General features: G+C 51.8%; 1 protein-coding gene across 3 annotated transcripts; it reads left to right on the top strand.

Annotated features, from left to right (window-relative positions):
- Positions 1 to 442: 442 nt before the first annotated feature.
- LOC122680527 (DNA dC->dU-editing enzyme APOBEC-3B-like) lies at positions 443 to 14888 on the top strand. Of its 3 annotated transcripts, none has more exons than XM_043882023.1 (9): positions 443 to 672; positions 2176 to 2332; positions 5256 to 5535; positions 5690 to 5804; positions 9326 to 9388; positions 12204 to 12360; positions 13280 to 13544; positions 13803 to 13918; positions 14644 to 14888. In XM_043882023.1, the coding sequence occupies exons 1-9, from the start codon at positions 596 to 598 to the stop codon at positions 14653 to 14655; spliced, it is 1242 nt and encodes a 413-aa protein (XP_043737958.1). In that variant the 5' UTR covers positions 443 to 595; the 3' UTR covers positions 14656 to 14888. The 3 variants fall into 3 exon arrangements, with proteins under 3 accessions (XP_043737958.1, XP_043737957.1, XP_043737959.1); XM_043882022.1 differs by having other exon boundaries at positions 13277 to 13544; XM_043882024.1 differs by lacking the exon at positions 9326 to 9388 and having other exon boundaries at positions 13277 to 13544.
- The last annotated feature ends 381 nt before the right edge of the window (positions 14889 to 15269 follow it).

The raw sequence follows: 15269 nt of genomic DNA, 5'->3' as shown, positions 1-15269 counted from the left end.
TTATTCCTTTGAGGTTAGAGACAAAGATTGGCTATTGACCCTGTCAATTCCTTAACTGGAGTCCACCTATCTCTTATCTCAGGAAATGCAAACAGAAGGGTGGCTTATTGTAAATTTCCAACCTGGAGCCCAGTTGTCTCCTACCTCATAAGGGCCACACTCCCCCATGGCGTCCATTCATTCAACAGGCAGGTGTAGAGCTAGGTGCAGGCTTGGGCTGGGTGAGCGGGTAGGGTGGAGAGGGATCCAGCCTGCCCTCCCCCAGGGGCAGCAGGCCTCGGTCTGCTCTCCTCAGCCAGGGTCTGGCCCATCCCCCTCTCGGGCATCTTTACTTTCTCTTTCCCTTTGCAGTAACGTCAGGTCCTACCCCATGGAGGGGCCTGGCCCCATCAGAGGCTGAGCTCAGCCAAGAGGGAGGGCCCAGGGGAAGGTGGGTCTGAGCCTGAGGAAGCAAAGCACCCCGGGGCCCTCCCCCCAAGGGCCCTCCTCCCACCCCCGGTGCCAAAGCAGGAAGGAGGGCGGGCTTCCGCAGAGCCGGCCTGGGAGGTCACTCACAGATAAGGGGTTTTTCTACCCGAGAGTCCTGGGAGAGGAAATGGAGCCCCCGCACTCAAGACAAAGTCCAGGGCTACAACCAGCCTACCGGGGCTACAACCAGATGCCCTGGATCAGGTACCGCTGTCCGCCCGCTCTGGCCACTGGGCCCCCTCTCCCGAGGTCCCTAGGGCTGTGTCCCGTCCCTCAGCCTCCTTCTCCCTGAAGTCTGCAGCTCTAGCCCCGTTCCTTTTTCCCCCTCTGGCACCTTTTCCGAAAGGCTCCTCTCCCACTTGGAGTCTTTGCCCTGTTCCGGGGAGGGGGCGCCCCCTCTTGCTTCTGAACTGGCCCCTCCCACACCTCCACGCCTCTCCAAGGGTCCTCTGGCCCAGCTCTCAGCCTGAAATGCTGTCGGGCCAGTTCCCTTCCCGCCTGCACCCTCTATGAACACTTAGAATTTGGCCAAAGGATGGCTGAAGCAGCTGGTGGATCGTGTTTACAGCACTCCGATCCATTTTCTCTACTGTTTAGACCACTCTAAGTGTGAGAATACTTCTCTGAGGCAAGTAGAGACATCCCCTCTTCCAAGGATACCTCAGCTCCGAGCAGAAAAATAAATGGTTTTATTTACAACCATTGGTTTAAATAAAACCATTAAATGGTTTGCAACCTGGCCACAACCTAGGTGACCACACTTCACGTTTATAACTGTACCGAGAGCCTAGAATCGAGGAAAGATAAGGGGAAATGCTCCTGTTTTAAAACTGAGTAGGAAAGAAAGCCACATCCAAGACTTTACACGGCTGCAAGGTCACAGGATGGCACAGCTGGAAATGGCCGGGTCCGGTCAGGGCCCCGGCTCCATCACTCACTGCTGTGTGACTTGGACCGGCTACTTGCCCGCTCTGTGTCCCCGCTTCCTCCTCTATAAAATGGGCTTGGCTCCTGTGGGATTTTGGGGAGGAGTTGATGAGTTCAGATACAGAAATCACTTGAAACAGTAGCCTGAGCCGGTGAATTTAGGTGTTAACCTCACATTAAAAAACTGAAACAACTATTGATACCATGTATAAAATAGATAACCAGTGAGAACCTACTGCATAGCTCAGGGAACTCTAATCAGTATGCTGTGATGGGATAGGAAATCCAAAAAGAGGGGATGCATGTGTGTGTAGAGCTGATTCACTTTGCCAGACCATAGAAACTAACACAGTGTTATAAAGTAACTTTACTCCAATAAAAATTAATACAAACAAATGCACAAGTGAAAAGTCAGGAATGAATGGAACTGAGTCAAAGGCTATTATTTTGTAGTGGAGAGGTTTTTATTACTTTTTTATGTTTTACTAACGGCAGGCAGGAAAACTGGAGTGGGGATTAGGGTGCTATAGGAACGAGCAGAGCCTGGGCCCCAGGGGGAGACGTCACCCACTCTGCTGACCCAGCACCATCTCCTCTTCCCCAGTCTTCCTTCCTGCCTGCAAAGGCTGCAGGAAATCCCCCAGGCCCAGGAGGGTTGCTGGGAAGCAGAGCACCAAGGGCGGCCAGGGCGTTGCGCTCAGGAGACCCCAGGAGGAATGCCGGGGTGGGGGTGGAGGCGGGGAGCTCTCTGCATTTTCTCTTTTCTCTCTTTTGCTTCAGGAACCACGTGTGGAGGTTAGATCCTGATACCTTTTACTTCCAGTTTCACAACCTGCTCTACGCCAATGGGCGGAACTGCTCCTACATCTGCTACCGGGTGGAAAGAAGGAAACACCGCTCATATGTTGCCTTCGACTGGGGGGTCTTTCATAACCAGGTACGGGCCCCAGGAAACTCTCATTGCATTTATTTGGTGCCTTAGAATTGCAGTGCAGGCAGCACTGTGTCCCACCAAGGGGGAAAAAGCCCGGGAGCGGGGAGTGGATGGGCAAACTGCTGAAGTTTTAGGATCCTTGCACAAGATGTTTTCCCAAAGTTATGACTGGGGGATATAATTACAACTGCCATTCATTGGTTTTCAGACTGTGTTATGTCAGATATTAGGAAAATTCCTTTTGCAGGGCGTCCAGTTTTCATAAAAAATGCAGTTATAGGGACTTCCCTGGCAGTCCAATGGTTAAGATGCAGTGCTCCCAGTGCAGGGGGCATGGAAAACTAAGATCCCACAAGCAGTTTGGTGGGGCCTAGATAAATAAAAGAATGCAGATATAGCAGTGATGGGGCTTCCTGGATGACTCAAGTGGTAAAGAATCTGCCTGCAGTGCAGAAGACGCAGGACACACGGGTTCGTTCCCTGGGTCGGGAAGATCACCTGGAGAAGGAAATGGCAACCCACTCCAGTATTCTTGCCTGGAAATTCCATGGACAGAGGAGCCTGGTGGGCTACAGTCCACGGGGTCACAAAAAAGTCGGACACAACTTAGTGACTTAACAACAACAAGGACCTGTTTAGGAAGTCTGGTCTATTGTGTTCCAGTGCCTATCAGACCCTAGCAACTGCTCTGCCGGTTAGGGCCTTGCCTGCCACACCCATTCCTCTTCTGTGCCTAGGGCTTGGGATCTCACAGGGGAGACCCACACCCTTCATTCTGCCTGCCCCCCAGCTGCCTCTGAGTGCATGGCCAGATCTCCTGGATGACCACTGCAGCATCAGCAGTGCCTAACAAGTCCACTGCCCTGCGGCTCCTGTGTCAACCTCTCACCACTCCTGCAAAATGTCCCCCACCCGCCTGCAGCCTTTTCAGAACTTACCTGAGCAGCTGTCATGGGCTGGGTGGGGTGGGAATGTGTGCTGTAGCAATATTACCCCATCAAAATACAATCCGAGTCACACATGTCATCTGACTTTTTCTACTACCCAGTATTCAAAAAGTTAAGAGAAACCAATGAAATTAATATTGATAAGGTATTGGGCAATGCAGTCATCCCTCTATATGGAGCGGGAGGTTGGTTCTGAGACCCCTGGTAACACCAAAATCTGCAGATACTGAATTCCATATGTAAGATGGCACAGCATTTGCATATAACCCACACACATTTCTCCCATATGCTTTAGATCACCTCTAGTTTACTTGTGATATCTGATACAATGTAAATGCTACATAAATATTTGTAAATACAATGTAGATGTAAGTGAAAGAAGAGAGTGAAAAAGCTGGCTTAAAACTCAACTTTCAAAAAACTAAGATTATGGCATCCAGTCCCATCACTTGATGGCAAATAGATGGGGAAAAAGTGGAAACAGTGACAGGTTTTATTTTCCTGGGCTCCCAAACCAGTGTGGATGGTGACTGCAGCCAGGAAATTAAAAGACGCTTGCTGCTTGGAAGAAAGCATATGACAAACCTAGACAGTGTATTAAAAAGCAGACATCACTTTGCTAACAAAGGTCCGTATAGTTAAAGTTAGTTAACCGTATAGTTAACCGTATAGTTAAAATAACTACGGTTTTTCCAGTAGTCATGTATGGATATGAGAGCTGGATTATAAAGAAGGCTGAGCACCAAAAATTGATGCTTTGGAATTGTGCTGGAGAAGACTCTTGAGAGTCCCTTGGACAGCAAGGAGATCCAACCAGTCAATCCTAAAAGAAATCAAACCTGAATATTCATTGAAAGGACTGAGGCTGACGCTGAAGCTCCAATACTTTGGCCACTTGATGCAAAGAGCCGACTCACTGGAAAAGACCCTGATGCTGAGAAAGATTGAGGGCAGGAGGAGAAGGGAACTATAGAGGATGAGCTGGTTGGATGACATCACCGACACAATGGACATGAGTCTGAGCAAACTCTGGGAGATGGTGAAGGACAGGGAAGCCTGGAGTGCTGTTGTCCATGGGGTCATAAAGAGTCGGATATAACTTAGCAAATGAACAAGATGTTGTATAAATTGTTGCCAGTCGGGCAAATTCAAGTTTTGCCTTTTGAAACTTTCTGGAATTTCCTTCTTCTGAATAACTTCAATAGGTGGTTGGTTGAATCCGCAGATGAGCAGCCCTCAGATACAGAGAATTGACTGTATATCTAAGCTATAGATTTATATGTATTTTCTAATGCATAACTAATATAAAACTTCATGAGATAGTTGGCATTCTTTTTTTGTTCATACTAAGTCACTGAAATGAGCTGTGTTTTTTATTTTTAATATTTATTTATTTGGCTGTTCCAGGCCTTAGTTGTGGCATGTTCTTTTAGTTGCAGCATACAGGATCTGTTTTAGTTGCGGCCTGTGGGGTCTAGTTCCCTGATCAGGGATCAAACCCTGGTTCCCTGCATTGAGAGCAGAGACTTAGCCACTGGACAACCAGGGAAGGCCCTGAACTTTGTATTTTCACACCTGCCACACATCTCCCTTCACTCGAGCCACACGTCAGGTGTAGAGGTGTGTGGCTGGTGGGCTCCCCGAGGTGCAGGGCAGTTCTGTGAGCCTCCCAGCAGATAGCATCCAGGGAACCAAGCTGGACCCAAGAGGACCTGGCCCAAAGCTGGCACTCAGGATACTTGTAGAATGAATGCTTAAGAGGATGGATGTTGGAGTGAATGGATGAGCGGATGACTGTGTGAAGGGACATCTAAGGAAGAAAAGAAGGGAGGGGACAGATGGAAAGAAGGGGTAACTAGGAAGCCACCTGCCTCTGAGACACGAGCCCCTGACCCCTCCTCTCCCCCACCATCTGCCCCAGGCACGTGGCCCGCTCTGCCGCCAAGAACAACCCCGCTTTCCTCCTCTGTCTCGCCCAGGTCAATGCTGGGACTCGCTGCCACACCGAACTCCACTTTCTGACTTGGTTCTGCAAAATGAAGCTGCACCCTGACGAGTGTTACCACATCACCTGGTACATGTCGTGGAGCCCCTGCGTGAAGTGCGCGAAGCAGGTGGCTAACTTCCTGGCGAGGTACCGGAATGTGAAGCTCAGCATCTTCGCGGCCCGCCTCTACTACTTCCAAGACATGGCGTACAGGCAGGGGCTGCTTGGGCTGAGCCAGCAGGGGGCCAGGGTGGACATTATGTCCTACCGAGGTGAGAGCAGGGGGGCCTGGGGGGCTGGGCGAGGGGAGGGATGGGGGGCGGGGGAGGGGAGCCTGGGGAGCGGGGAGGAAGGCCCAGGGCACCGGGAGAGGGTCAGCAGAGGGCAGGCCCAGCTCTGACAGCTCTGCTTTCCTCTTCATCTCAGAATTCAAATACTGTTGGAAAAAGTTTGTAGACAGTCAGAGGAGGCGCTTCAAGCCTTGGAAGAAACTGGACATAAATTATCAGCGGCTGGTTGCAGAGCTCGACGACATTCTCGGGTGAGGGCTTCCTAGCCTCTCCCTGACCCCGACCCATGGCCTCCCCCTCACCTCTGCCCACCCTCACCTCCCTTCTCAGCCTCCTCTTTTCCCCTGGCCCTGCCGGGCCCCTGCCCTTGAACCATCCTGCCTTTCCTCGGTTCCTCTCTCTTTTCTTCCCCCAGCATCTCCCTCTCCCCCAGCAAGGGGCCCCCCGCCTCCTCCCATCTCGCGCGCTGACCCAACCTTGTTACTGAACTGAACATAAGTGGGTGTGAACATGTATACGTGTGAAAATGAGATTTGAAAAAACAACCTTGAAGATGGACCTGACGAATCAGAGAATGAGGATTCCTGATGGGAGTGACTGTATTTATTCGCTAGGGCGTCAGCAGCAAAACTCCGCAGACTGGGTGGCTTAACAAGAGGCATTTATTACTCTTGCTGTCATGGAGGCTAGAAGTCCAAGACCAAGGTGCTGGCAGGCTGGGTTTTCCTGTGGCCTCTTTCCTCGGCTGCAGGTGGCTGCCTTCTCGCTGTGTCCTCAGATGGTCTTTCTTCTGTGCGTGACCCCTGGGGAGCCCCTGGTGTCCCTCTGTGGGTCCCAATCTCCTCTTCTTATAAGGACGTCGGGCTTCCCAGGTGGCGTTAGTGGTAAAGAACCCGCCTGCCAATGCAGGAGACGTTGGATGCAGGTTCAATCTCTGGGTCAGGAAGATCCCCTGGAGAAAGGCATGGCAACCCATTCCAGTGTTCTTGCCTAAAGAATCCTAGGGCCAGAGGAGCCCGGCAGGCTACAGACCATATGGTTGCAAAGAGTCGGACATGACTGAAGCAACTTAGCATACATAAGGACATCAGTCAGATTGGATTAAGAGTCACCCTAAGACTGTGGTCCCCAACCTTTTTGACACCAGGAACCAGTTTCATGGAAGACAATGTTTTTCCACAGACTGGAGGGTTGGGAAGAGGATGGTTTGGGGATGACTCTCATAAAGAGCATACAACCTAGGTTCCTTGATTGCACAGTTCACAGTAGGGTTTGCGCTCCTGTATGTGCGAGCTAAGTTGCTTCAGTCATTTCCAACTCTGCCATTCCATGAACTGTAGCCCACCGGGCTCCTCTGTCCATGGGATTCTCCAAGCAAGAATACTGGAGTGGATTGCCAAGCCCTCCCGCAGGAGATCTTCCCGACCCAGGGAGTGAACCTGAGTCTCTTCTGGCTCCTGCATTGGCAGGTGGGTTCTTTACCACTGATGCCACCTGGGAAGCCCTATTTATGCTTCTGTGAGAATCTAATGCCGCCCCTGACCTGACGGGAGGCAGAGCTCAGGCAGTAATGTGAACGATGGGAAGTGGCTGTAAATACAGATAAAGCTTTGCTTGCTTGCCCACCGCTCACCTCCTGCTGTGCAGCCCAGTTGCTAACAGACCACAGACAGGTACCAGTCCATGGCTCCGAGGTTGGGGACCCCCGCCCTAAGAGCTTGCTCTTAATTCAATTACTGCCTTCAAGGTCCTATCTCAGTTACGGTCACGTTCTGAGGAAGTGGAGGTGGGAACTTCGGAATATGGATTTGGGGCTCACAGTTCAGCCCCTACAATGGCCAAGGGCATCTTTGAGCTGAGCGGGCGCAGTGGCGGCGGGATCCTGGTCCTGTGTGCCTCTCTCCAGATCATGCCCCCACCCCTTGACCCTGACTCGTTGGCTTCCATTCTAGACCTGGGTGCCCCCACAACCCCACTCTCACCCCACCTTCACTCGACATCGTCACAGCCCGAGCTCACTCTGCTCATTCCTGGTCCCGTCCCCACATTGCTGCCAGTGATGAGGCTCTGAGGATGGTGATGGAGAGTGAGTGGGAGAGGGGGAAAGTTAATGGTTAAGTTTACATTTAAATAAGCCTTTAGGGGAAAAAGTAGGATTGGGCACATGAGGATTGAGATGATGGGAGATTTTCCCAAAAGCAGAACAGAAAGTGGAAGGGCCGCCAGGAGTCAGGTCAGAGACCACAGCTCAGCTGCTCAAGGTAGATCAGAACTCAAGTGTCTGGCCCTGTGATTGCAGAGCCAGTGCCACGTAAATGCACCGAGGAAGAACTCAGTGGAGATTCCAGAAAGGGTGGTGGGGACTGTGGCGAGGGGTAAAAGGAGTAAGCTCCTGATGAGCTGGGTTTCTGGGCCACCAGAGGTACAGGAAGGACTAGCAAGTGGGAAGCCATCGGTTTGGAATCTGTCATAAAGCCCTCGTGGAGAAGGTCGGGGGTCCCACTCCTCTTGGCGTCTGGCTGTGAATTGTCAGTAGCAGCAAATGCTTGCCCATTCGCTCTCCCCTCCTGTTTGCACTGCTGCCTGGGGGTCCTCAGCAGAGTCCCGGGGGTCCCTGGCTGCTTCAGCTCATCTGCCTCGATGCCTTCCCTGTCGGTGTTTCCTTCAAGGAGGGAGGTACACCTGTGGATGGCACACCTCCTGATTGTCTCCAGCATTAAGAGGGCCACAGTGGCCAGCTCAAAATGTCCCGCTCCCAGCACGCCTGCATCTCGGCCCATCTCAGGCAGCTCACGGGGATCTCTAGGGCCGGGGCTAGAGGATTGCTGTCATCAGGCAAAGGCCAGCAAAGGGTTTCAACCTTCTTGTCCATCCTTCCTGCTTCTCAGGCCAGGGGTGACTTAGTTCACTGAGTCTGACCAACACTTCAGTATGCAGATCTGATCAGTCTTCCCAGAAGGACCCAGATCGTTCTAGAATTTTCCATTGGCTTTGACCCTGGGCATTAGGACAAAGGGAGGTAAAGGGGACACCATTCTTACAGATCCTCTAACTTCCTGCCCAAGCTCTTGTTACCCCCGAGGCCACACCAGGGCCTGTGGGGCAGAAGGGGGTACATGCAGGTTCTGAGAGCAGTGAGATGATAAGCTGGGAAAAATTGACTTAGGAGTCGAATCTGTGTGCAGTCTGGACCGGAGATGGCCGTGACTGCTCTAAGACCTCCTCCCTAGGTTTCCCCTTTCCCCAGAGCTACTTTTCTTCTGGAGGTCTTGACATGACAAGGGTAAGCAAGCAGCTTACCCTTTCTTTTGTACCCACCCTCCGCCCACTCCTTTTCATGGAACAATGGGGAAGCAGTGGGAGGGAGCCGGGCCAGGCTGCCTGGACAGCTTTCCAGCTCTTCCGTTTATTTGCTGTGTGACCTCAAGAGAGTGTTTTAGCCTCGCTGTGCTAGGACCTCATCTAAAATGTCAGGATAACGGTCCTCCCTGCTCGAGGCTGTTGGGGCGCTAGGGTGACTGATGGCGCACAGATCTGCCCAACACAGGGCTGGAGATGAAGATCTGGAGTGCTGACCCCCAGCCCTCCTTTTCCATCCTTCCCAGAGTCTTGCCAGGATACTGAATGACGACAAAGTACCAAGCCGGGGTGGGGTGGAGAGAGCACCAGCCTGCCCCTCCCCCAGTGGGAGCAGCCTCTGTCCTGCTCTCTACAGCCAGGGTCTGGCCCATCCCCCTTGCTGGCATCTTCACTTTCTGTTTCCCCTCTGCAGTACTGTCGGTCCTGCCCATCCATCAGAGGCTGAGCTCTGCCAAGAGGGAGGGCCCCAGAGAAGGTGGGTCTGAGCCCAAGGAAGCAAAGCACCCCGGGGCCCTCCCACCCCTGGTGCCAAAACAGGAAGGGGGCGGGGCCTTGGCTGAGCTGGCTGGGAGGTTGCTTTCAGATCAGGGGCTGTCCTAAAAGCAAGGGTCCTGGGAGAGGAAACGGAGGCAGAGTGTCTATGACAGAGGGCTGGGCTGGGTCAGGCCTTCCTGGGCAAGGAGATTGCGTTTGGACCCCCGGGACCAGGTAAGTCAAGAGCCCGGGAGGAGGAAGAGGATGGAGAAAAAGAAAACCAGCCTAGGACCTCCCGCCTCGGCTTCCCCAGGCCAGAAGGGCATCTGCCACTTGGAAAGCTGTGGGGGAACATTCTCAGATAAGGGACTCTCCCAAGGCCAAGGGCAGCCTGCTGAGAGGAAGGTGGAGCCTGAGAGCCCAGTGCCAGGGCAAGCCGAGATGAGTCTGCCAAGGGGGCTGGAGCAAGGCTGCAGGGACCAGGTGTCGATGCCAGTTCTCCTCTCAGCCTCGGGCTCTGCCACCATCCACTCCCAGGCCTGGGTTCTCTCTCTGGCTCCTTCCCTGCAGGACTCCACTTCTGTTCCTCCTCTTGCCTCAGGCCTCCCAGCCCCGCCTCTGCCACAGCCTGTCTGTCTGTACCCCTGGCCATCTGTCTGTCTGCCCCTGGCCATATTCCATAGACATGGCCCCCAAGTCTTTCTGAAGCTTTCTGTGCACCCTCAATCCTAGACGTTAGGTTCAAGGATGATTGAAACAATGTCTGGAGTCAGCTACAAAAGCATTTTTGTAAAACTTTATTTTAAAGGCACAATTTTGCAAAAGAATACTCTCATTTCTGCTCTGTGGGGGGAATACTCTCCAAGATAAGAAGATAGCTCATTTCCCATGAAGACACTATCAAGTGTGGAAAATTCAATTGGTCTTTAAATACTTCTTAAAGGTTGTTTCTGTCACACCTACAGTTTTAGCTATTCAAGGTCAAGGTGCAACATATGTGCTATGAAGATAAGTCCTCTTGTCTGAAATGTGAAGGGTCTCAGCCTTGAGTTGTCTGTGTGTCCCCAGGACTGGGGAGTTTCCCAGAACATGGGGGACTTCAGGGCTAAAATCAGGAAGACTCCGGGCAGATGGGGCAGTGGTTGTCTTAGATGTGCTGCAAATGGGATTTCCCTTCTGATCTGGCCACCTGTTCCCCTCCCCGGGAGTATGAACTTCAGGGGAGGTCAGTGGCTGGTAACGAAAGGTCACAGTCCAGAGACGGTCTCTTTAGCAGTTGTTCTCCAAATCCACCTAAAGTTTTCCTGATTAACATGAGGGATGTTAGGTTTCCATTGATGAGACAGGTTTCCACTGGTGAAATCTGTGGCTTTGCTAATTAGCATAACAGATACCAGAAATGGTTTTTCATTGGTGGAACTGGTGGTATTTCAGTGAGTCAGCTGGAAATATGGCGAAGCTTTTCCGGCCTTGTAGGCACAGATTGTTGCAACCCGGGGTCTGGGCTGTGAGGGCACGCTTGGTTTGGTTCCTGAGTCCAGATGCCTGTTCTGATGCTCTGAGATCACCTGTGTCTGATGCAATGATAGGCCAAGTGACATTACCTTGGGTGGAGGGTCCAAAAGGACCACCGGTCTGAGGCCATCAAGCCTCCCAAGCTTGTTCAGACTGGCATCTGCTTGGTCTTGAGTGTGCACGTTCAGTGGGGCTCCGGCCAGAGCATGCCTTCACGCACCTCCCTGGGGTCTGGCAGGAAGGCTCCCAGTTGTGTCCACCTGCTTCAATCTGTGCAGAGCCAGCAGCATTTATTGAAAAGAAATGGGATTTATTGAAATTCCTTGGACAGAGGAGCCTGGCAGGCTACAGTCCATGGGGTCACAAAGAATCAGATACGACTTAGTAGCTAAACAACTATGAAGCCCTGGGGGTGTCTGGTCTACAACCCAACTGCTCTGGCCTCAGGGGCCCTGATTGGATTCTGATCAAGATATAGATGCTTGAGGAGTGTGGGATTAATGGATGAGAGAGTGAGTGAAGGAATACATAATGAAGGAAAGAAGGAGGTTCTTTCCTTGTGCTGTAGGCAAGCTCACATACTAGAACCTGGTGGTTCTGCATTCCCACATGGGCTGGGCCACTTTGCAATGTATTACATGAAAGAAAGCAAGATACAAAACGAAATACTTTAGAGTACAAGCATAATGGGTGGGGGGAAAAAAGCTAAGTGAGTGCTTTTGCCAAAAGTGTCTGTTACAACACACCCTTGGTGACAGCAGTTTTTCCTGGTCATGTGCCTCTGTGCTGTTTCTACAGACAAAAGCGTGATACACATAGCTCAGCCAGGAGCACAAAGAGTTAAAGGAAAAAATGACAGCTTCCATCCCCCAACTCCCCAAAGAGAAGGGGTTCTGAATGCGATTGAGGTGCTTGTGGTACCTACACAGAGGGCTCTGGGGCTCAGGACAAAGATGTGAGAGCCGAGGAAGGACATGCCATGTTCAGTTCTCGGGGCACCCCCGCCCCATCCCAGCCCAGGCATCCTGCCTGCAGAGTCCTCTAGTGTGGGCTGGAGTGGGGCGGGGGGTCTCTTTCAGGCCAGAGGTGGGAGGTGGTCTCTGAGGTGGGAGAACTCACATTCTTCCGTCTCCCTCCCTGGTCCCCTTGGTCAGCCAAGAAGGAAGAGACCCTCCCATACCTCCCCTTAAGGGCCCAGGCGAGCCCAAGGAATTGGGTTCAGAATGAGGTTCAGAGCCTAGGGTGACGCCAGAGAAAGAATGCTCTCTGCATCTTGGGTTTTCTCCTTCCTTATTGCACAGAAACACAATGAATCTGCTAAGAGAAACTCTGTTCAAGCATCAGTTTGGCAACCAGCCCCGGGTCCCACCACCTCACTACCGGAGGAAAACCTACCTGTGTTACCAGCTGAAGCAGCGTGACGACTCAACGCTTGACAGAGGCTGCTTCCGAAACAAGGTGCCAAATGGGTCCTCCAGGTACAGGGCAGGCAGGGGCTAACCCCATTCATGCAGGGAACATCCCAAGGCTTAGCAGAGTCTGAGTTAACCCAGCTTCCTGGGAACTCTCCTCCTTCTTCCCCATCCCCAGGCCACCACAGAAGCCCTTCCCTCCGGCACAATGTCTTCCTGCTCCTCTTTGCGAAGTTCATGTTTTCTCATCTTCCAGGTCTCAGCTCAGTCATCATTCCAGCAAGCCAACCACTCTTCCAAGGACTGAGCACCTAACCTCACCTGCAAGATCTCCATCACGTTTCTGTCTTTCTGCTCATCTTTCTACCTGTCTGTTCTTCCTCTCTCCCTCCCTGACCTGCTCCTTGGTATCCTCAGGTTCAAACATCTCCAGACAACCTCCTGATTGTGTCCAACTACCAGGTCACACTCTACCTGGTGGCTCAGTGGTAAAGAATCCGCCTGCCAATACTGGAGACGTGGGTTTGATCCCTGGGTCAGGGAGATCCCCTGGAGAAGAGAATGGCAACCCACTCCAATATCCTTGCCTGGGAAATCCCATGGACAGAGGCGACTTGTGGGCTACAGTCCATGGGGTTGCAAAGAGTTAGACACGACTTAGTGACTAAATAACCACGAAGCTCTGGGGCTGTCTGGTCTACAACCCGTCTCCTCTGGTCACAAGGACCCTGATCAGATTCCGATCAAAATACAGATGTGTGGAATTAATGGATGAGTGAGTGAGTGAGTGAAGGAATCCATAATGAACGAAAGGAGGTTCTTTCCTTGTGCTATAGGCAAGCGCACATACTGGAAAGTTCACAGGATAGAGCCCCTCATCCCCAACTTCACCCTCCATGTGTGACCTCTGGCCTCTGCCTTCTAACCAGCCCTTCCTGCTCTCTGTCTGGAACCCTCTCCAGAAGCAGCGGCATGCAGAAATTCGCTTTATTGACAAGATCAACTCACTGAATCTGGACCCGAGGCAGAGCTACAAAATCATCTGCTATATCACATGGAGCCCTTGCCCGCAATGTGCCAGTGAGCTGGTCAATTTCATCAGGGGAAAAGACCACCTGAACCTGCAGATCTTTGCCTCCCGCCTGTACTTTCACTGGAAAAAGCCATTCCAGAAGGGGCTGCAGCAACTGCAGGCAGCCGGGATCTCAGTGGCTGTCATGACCCACACAGGTAGGAAGAGAGACAGAGCTGTTGGTGGCCTGGAGGGTCTGCAAGTTCCAAGAGAGAAAGCCAGTGAGTGGGAGAGGGGAAGAGGGGAGGCTGGGCAGGAAGGATGGAGGCCCAGCTGAGACACAAGGTGTGATACCACCTGGAAGGGGAAATTCCAGGGAGAGGAAGAGAAAAAAGGGGGAAGGAAGGAGGGAACCTGGGTTGCTTGCTGCTCCCCCGCCCTCAGGGCCTGACTCTGTTTCTCTCTCTCATCTCAAGAGTTTGAAGACTGCTGGGAACAGTTTGTGGACAACCAGTCAAGGCCCTTCCAGCCCTGGGAGAAGCTGCAGCAATACAGTGCGAGCATAACACGAAGGCTCCAGAGGATCCTGATGGTGAGAAGCTGGCCCCGAGGCAGGTCCCTGGCCTCTCCCCCGCTCCCTTCCCAGCTTCAGCCTCCCCGCTTCTGTCATCTGTCATCTCCTTGCTGTCTCCCACTGCCCACTCCTTTCTCTTCTCTCATGACACCTCCTTTTGGGCCCCTCTCCCAGGCGTTGGCAGTTCCTTCCATCTCTCTCTTGATAGACCCTTTTTGTTTGTTTGTTTGCTTCAGATCTTCTTTGTGGCTTCCCTGGTGGCTCAGATGGTAAAGAATCTGCTTGCAATGCAGGAGATCTGGATTTGATCCCTGGATCAGGAAGATCCCCTGGAGAAGGGAATGTCTAGCCACTCCCACGTTCTTGCCTGGAGAAGTCCATGGACAGAGGAGCCTGGTGGGCTACTGTGGACTATAGTCCATGGGGCTGCAAAGAGTCAGACATGACTGAGTGACGGACACTTCTTTGTGGCACGCAGCCTCTTAGATGCCCTGCAGCATGTGGGATATTAGTTCCTCTACCAGGATTCGAACTCGAGTCCCCTACATTGGAAGGCAGACTCTTTATCACTGGACCACCAGGGAAGTCCCTTAATAAATTCTCATTAGCTCTCTGTTTCTCTCCAGGCCTCCATGGCACACCGTGACTCGGTTCCAGTCCCTGCATTTTCAGTATCACCTCTCCTCCCCTACCTCCCTCACAGTTTCCTGACAATCAAAGCTTTCTCATTCCTCTCTCAACAGGCCCCAACTTAGAAAAGATCTTCAGAGCCTTGAGCATCAGACTTTCATCCCCTTTGTTATTAAGAAGTGACTCAAGATGACAGTTTCTGGGTCATCTTAATGCTTCCTAAACTGCTGACTCTCAGGATCGAGTAACAAGCTCCATGGGCATGCCTGACCCTCGCCCAAGCCCAGGGACCTTTCTTCTGTTTTCTAAGTGGGAAAATATTTTTAATTGAAAAAAAAATAAAGACAATTTTAAAGTCTGTAAAACTTGGGTTACTTTCTAAAAGGGTTAGGTTAGGATTTGTCTTTTCTTCATTAAAAGATGACTACAAAGAACTTTAGTGTTACAGCACTAAGGAAAAATTTGCTTTAGAATTCCTAGTAGAGTCTGAAATAGTGGGATTATTTTGTGGTTCAACTATGCTCTATTCCTTCTCTGTATCTAACATTTGTCTAAATAAATAAGATAAGGACTTCCCTCGTGGTTCAGTGGCTAAGACTCCTTGCTCCAATGCAAGGGACCAGGGTTTGAGCCCTGGTCAGGGGACGACAAGATCCCACATGCCACAACTAAAGATCCTGCAAACCAAAACCAAAAGACCCCACAGGTTACAACTACGACCTGGCACAGCCAAGTAAAA

Source organism: Cervus elaphus, chromosome 22 (assembly GCF_910594005.1).
Source record: "Cervus elaphus chromosome 22, mCerEla1.1, whole genome shotgun sequence".
Classification (NCBI taxonomy): domain Eukaryota; kingdom Metazoa; phylum Chordata; class Mammalia; order Artiodactyla; family Cervidae; genus Cervus; species Cervus elaphus.
Note: the sequence above shows the minus strand (reverse complement) of the source record. Positions and strands in the feature narration are given on the sequence as shown.